This window comes from Dromaius novaehollandiae, chromosome 7 (genome assembly GCF_036370855.1).
Source record: "Dromaius novaehollandiae isolate bDroNov1 chromosome 7, bDroNov1.hap1, whole genome shotgun sequence".
Taxonomy (NCBI): Eukaryota; Metazoa; Chordata; class Aves; order Casuariiformes; family Dromaiidae; genus Dromaius; species Dromaius novaehollandiae.
Window position 1 is genome coordinate 43,990,004 of NC_088104.1, and position 5,302 is coordinate 43,995,305.

Here is a 5,302-nt window from a genome sequence, read left to right on the forward strand (position 1 = left end):
CCTTGGTGGGGGGGCGGGGGGGCACGGGCCTCAGGACTCCCCATTCTGGTGGCACTTGCTCTTTCTGCACCCCTGCCCCCGGGGCAAAGCCTGGCCAGGGTGCTGGGCCTCAGGGGAGGGTTGGCAGGATGGGCCGGCCCCACAGTGTCGGCGTCTAGGCCCTGCGTCCCCTTGGAGCCTGCAGGCACCAGGGCCCAAGCGCTTTCCCTGGCGTGGCCCGGGGTCCCTGCTCAGGCAGCGCTCACAAATCCCAGCCTTGCTGCCTCCAAGCTCCCTCGCCCCCTCTCCCATCTTGCCCCTTTGTGCCTGCAGCTCCCGCCACCAATCCGCAAGCTCTCTCCCAGCTGGCCTGGCTCACCTGCTTCTCTCCCACCTCCTCTAGGTAGGCTATGGCTGGGGGTCTTGCGCTCCTCCTCGCCATGCTGGGCATTGTCCTGCAGCCGCTGAAGGTCAGTGACCACATGGATGTGGCCATGGAGCAGTGGATGCAGCAGCGCAAGGAGCAGGAGGTGGAGCTGATGACTCGGCTGCAGCAGGAGTTTGCGGAGATGATGCAGGAGCCGCAGAGCGGACTTTTCAGGAGAGATGTGGTCTTCGCCACCTGGGACCTGTGGCAGTTTGGGGCCTTTGCTGGAGGCCTTGTGCTGCTCTTTGGGCTCTTCTGAATGGCCACGGAGCAGGACTTTGATGAGTGTGACAGCAGCAGTGGCCTGAGCTCCTCCAGCAGCGAAGAGGAGGGGGAAGGCGAGGAGCAGGAGGCTGTGGGTGCTGTGCACTGGCTCTCTCCTGAACAGCAGCTGGACTGCCCAGGCAGGAGGGCCCTAGAGACCTTCTACCAGCAGCACCTCTGGGGGCCAGTGCAGGACGTGGCCCACACATGCAAGGTGGTGGAGGAGCTGGTGGGCAACCTCCTCCATGCCTGCCAGATGCTCTCTTTGACAACTTTCCTGCCGCGGCTGGAATGGTGCATCGGTGTGGGCAGCGTTTTTGAAGGCTGGAGCTACCACAGGCAGGACACCGTCTACAGGCTGCTCGTGCTCCTGAAGCCACCACCCGGACACTCCTTCCACCTGAAGCTGGGCACCGGCGGGGAGCTGCCGGCGAGGCATGGCCACGTCCATGTGAAGCTGGAGTGCATGTGCGAGAGGGAGCAGCTGCTGGGGGACGTGCTGTGCTTCCGGCACCACTCCCAGATCCGAGTGCGCAGGTATCAGCGCCCTGGGCTCCTACACACCCTGTGCACTGGCTTCTACCTGGATGTGGAGAAAACCGCCCGCTGGTTCCAGCTCTTTGTAAGAAATGCCTGGGACATGATTGCTGCGGAACAAAACTGCCAGCTGACAGTGCTGCCTTCCTCCCATTCCTGCAAGCTCCAGCTCACATGCGACTCTGGGAGAACCATGCACACTGAGATAATGCTGGGGGTGCAGCAAGACAACTTGGGGCTCTTCATGGGCAGCCAGGAGGCAGAGGCCGGCCTCAGCAGCAGCACAACTTGGCTGGAGAGCTGTGCCCTGCAAGAGCTGCTGTTCTTCAGATTCATGGCCAGGCAGGCCCCCCAGGGCAGCTGCCACCTAACGTGTCTGCAGCTCCTCACCTACCTCCTGGAGGACTCGGTGCTTTCCTCTGTCCACCTGAAAACAGTCGCCATGCACCTCCTGACACTGCTTCCCCCATCAGCGTGGTGCCCGGAGCATCTCCTGGAGCGGCTGAGGGATGTCCTGTGCTACCTGCACCGCTGCCTGGAGGAGAAACAGCTTCACCACTTCCTCCTAGGCAATGAGAGGGTGCCCAGGGAGGTCCCCCTGCCAGCGGCCTTCCAAACGGCCAGCCCGCTCAACCTCTTCCAGCGCCTGGCGCAGCAGCCCGACGCCCACGCCCAGGCACTGCGCGAGTTCACCGAGCTGCAGGATCGGCTCAGGAGCCTGTTAGACTGACGCCAAAAGACGGCTCTGCAAATGGAGCAAAAGCACACTTTGCGGATCCTCACCCAATCCCACTGAAGACGCCGTTGACAGGAGGCGTGCGACAGAGGCGCCTGTGATCACCTGCGCAGAGACTGCCCATCCTTTTGGAGAGATTCAGTTCCCCACGGGAGCACTGCCCTATGCACACACCCCAATAAAGTTGCCTCTTCTCACAAGCCCTCTGTCTGTGGCTGCCTCCGCCTGGGCAACGCTGTGTGGGCAACGCGGGCCCCATCCCGCCACATGCACATCCCAGGGATACACACCCAAGATTGCCTCGTGTCTGGGAGATGACCAGAAATCACAAACACTAGCACACGCCAGACTGCCCTATTTCCCCCAATCCCAGGAAGCTAGCTGACAGTAGCAAGGGTGCCTGCCGCACAGATGACATTTGGGAGGTGCATCAGATGTACGGCTGTCACGCTGAACAGGCACAAAATAGGGCACCTGCGCCAGCGTTCGCACGGCCAGCAAGGTTAAAGCTTTGGCGATGGCCTGCACTCAAAGCAGGCACGCACGCCGTGCATGCCACGTCTCTGGGAAGTGCTGGCCGGCCTCATTGCAGCCGTGCGACACAACAGGTGCACGGATATGTGTATTTGGGACACCTGCGGCAGAAATACAGCCCTTGTGTGCTGCGGAAGACTCACAAGCTGTTTCATAACTATCACCTCAAAAGAGCTGCACGTGCCCGAGTGCTGGAGAAAGCCGGGCTGGTGTCCCACACGCACTCAGTGCCTTGGCTTGCTCAGCGAGCTAACAGGAGTCGTACCACAGCTGCCCTACGTCCATCAGCTAGGGTCTGTGGGGTTTAGGGGCTCTCGGGGGGGGGGGGGGGGGGCTGTGCTCTTACGACACCTGCTCTTGCCTCTTCCTGTAGCAGGCCCGGCAGGGCCCAGTTTGTGCTAGCCGTCGTTCCCAGCACAGGCCCTTGGCTGGCAATAAGCAACACCACCCCAGCCACTCCCAAAGGCACAGCAAGACGCCATTGCTAGCCACCAGCACAAGTGCAGGGGGCAGCAACAGGCACAATCAGTCACTGCCCATCTGCCAAAGCTGCCCCGGCCCTGCTTACACTGCCAATGTGCTTTCCAGAGCAGTGGCCACCTTCACAAGCTGCTCACATTGACAAGCCGCACGGAGCAGCACCACGGCTGGGGCCAAGGAGAGGGCAGGCCGGAGCGCTGACGCCTGTGCCCATGCCCAGTTGCTCCAGCTCCGCGGCAAGAACATCCCACCCGACTGAGGCCCAGCTGCGGCAGCTGCAAAGGCCGAGGCTCCCGGGCAGCAATGAGGCCACACAGAGAGCAAGGACCAGGGAGACAGCCAGGGTTCAGCATCGACCAGGCATTTGTCCTCAGGGGGAACCAGGCAGAGCGCTGCCTCTCACCCTCAACCAAGCTCACCCAGGGGCATGGGGCGGCCACAGGCACCTGCCGCTAGTGGATGGCAATGTCATCAGCCCCACGTCACTCTCACCCAAGGCTGGATGTCACCAGCCCTGTCCCCCAGCAGGCAGGGAAGGTGCAGGCTGTGCTAGGGAGGGCCCTGAGCCACATTTTTAACCCTGCTGCTCCCACTGCTGTGCCCACTGGGGGGTCAGTCTCCCCAGCAGGACGGCGGGCCTCAGCCCCACCTGCTTTGCTCAATGCTCAAAAGGCCTTTGCAAGAAGGAGCTAGGCCTGGCGGGGGGCATTGCCCAGATGCACTCAGCAGCCCTGGCATTTGCGGCAGCACCGCAGGGGACTTTGCTGCTTTAGCGACAGAACGGGGAGCAGGGCCCCAGCCCAGCTGGTCCCAAAAGGGGGCCCCAGCCGGCAGCTCGACGGGAGGCCAAGGGGCAAAACACCAGCTATCCCACAGCAGCAAGGACCTAGGAGAACAAAAGGCATGTTTTACTGCAGAACCCCCAGCAACACAACCTCCAGGCACCGCTCTGCTACCAGCACTGCGGCTCACACCCGTTTGCCCAGAGACCACAGGGCACTCACAGAAACACTCCTCCTGCCACGTGAGGGCTCTAGGGCAGGATACAGACCCCAGCTCTCACCAGCACCTTCAGCAAACGGGGACAGCTTGCCCACAGACTCGCGGGCATGCACAGCACAAGAGCAGTCCTGAGGGCTAACCCACCCTGCCTTTCGCTGGGCTCCTGCTTCTTCCAGCCTGGCAGCCTTTCCCACGGGCACAGCGCGCTCCAGCCGCTGCCTCTGCGGCGCCAGCAGCCTGTGCCCATAGCTCAGACCCCAAAACAGCCCCCCACCCACCACCTCACTCACAGGGGCCTTGCAGATACCCCCACGATTCCTGTGCCTCCAGCATGCAGCAAGCACAAGCACCCCTCCTCTTAGGCTGCATGCGCCACAAGCACCCCTCCGGGAACAGGGTGCTCAGACCCCAACGCCAGGGCAGGCTTGAGCTTTGCTCACTCCTCTCTTCGGGGCTCTCACCCGACATCTCCTCCCACACCTGCCTCCTCCCTTGCTCCCCATCCTGGGCACGCCTGTGCTCCTCACCGGGGGCTTCTGGCACTTCAGCACAACGAAACCGCACCACCTGGGCTGTGCTGAAACAAAGCCCAACAGGAGAAAAGGAGGGCAAGAGAGAGCAAGAGCAACACAACTCCCTCTCCAGCACCCCAAGCGCCAGGCCGGGCTCCTCCCCTGCAAACTCCAACCTAACAGGCGCAGCCTGGGACCTGCCTCGCTGCTTTAGAGGCGCCACGGACCCCAGCACCTCCCCAAAATGACCTGCCTGGCAGCAGTCAGAAGGCAGCAGCAGGCTAGATGCTCTCACATCCAGCATCACCCCAACAGCGCTAACACACACGGCTACCGCCACGCACCAACCGCAGCGTCACCCTCCCCACGCAAGGCCCAGGGTCACGGCAGGCGGTTGGGCAGCCCCCGCATGGCCACGACCCCTGCCAGGGGCACCCCAGAGCTCACAAGGCCACCGGAGGCACCGAGGGGCCAGACGTGCCGCCTCCCTCCTGCTCACCCGCCTGGCCCCGAGGCCACCCAGCCAACGCCATCACAGAGCCCCATGCTGCAGGGGCGGCTGCCTCGCAGCACGGCAGCGTCGGGCCACTGCTCCCACCCGGCTGCTCCCGAGCTGCCGCCTCGCCTCGCCTCGCCTCGCCGCTCCCACCCGCCGCTCCGGGCTCCGCGCTGCCCCCGCCGGCAGGCGCCTCCTGCCCCGCCCCCGCCGCCCCAGCACCGGCCCCGCGCTGCCCCCGCCCCCGCGCCCGCGCCTGCGCCTGCGCCGCACGCGGCCCGGCGGCCCCGCCCACCACGTGCCCGCGCGCCGCGGCGGCTCCCCCCATTGGCTGC

General features: G+C 64.1%; 1 protein-coding gene across 1 annotated transcript; it reads left to right on the forward strand.

Moving 5' to 3' along the window:
- The first annotated feature begins 665 nt into the window (after window positions 1-665).
- On the forward strand, window positions 666-1,937 carry LOC135328938 (inositol 1,4,5-trisphosphate receptor-interacting protein-like 1). The gene has a single exon (XM_064515517.1). The coding sequence runs from the start codon at window positions 666-668 to the stop codon at window positions 1,935-1,937; it is 1,272 nt and encodes a 423-aa protein (XP_064371587.1).
- Window positions 1,938-5,302: the final 3,365 nt, after the last annotated feature.

Bases quoted from the DNA above. Each gene is read 5' to 3' on its own strand.
- LOC135328938 (XM_064515517.1), top strand. From the start codon at position 666: ATGGCCACGGAGCAGGACTTTGATGAGTGTGACAGCAGCAGTGGCCTG.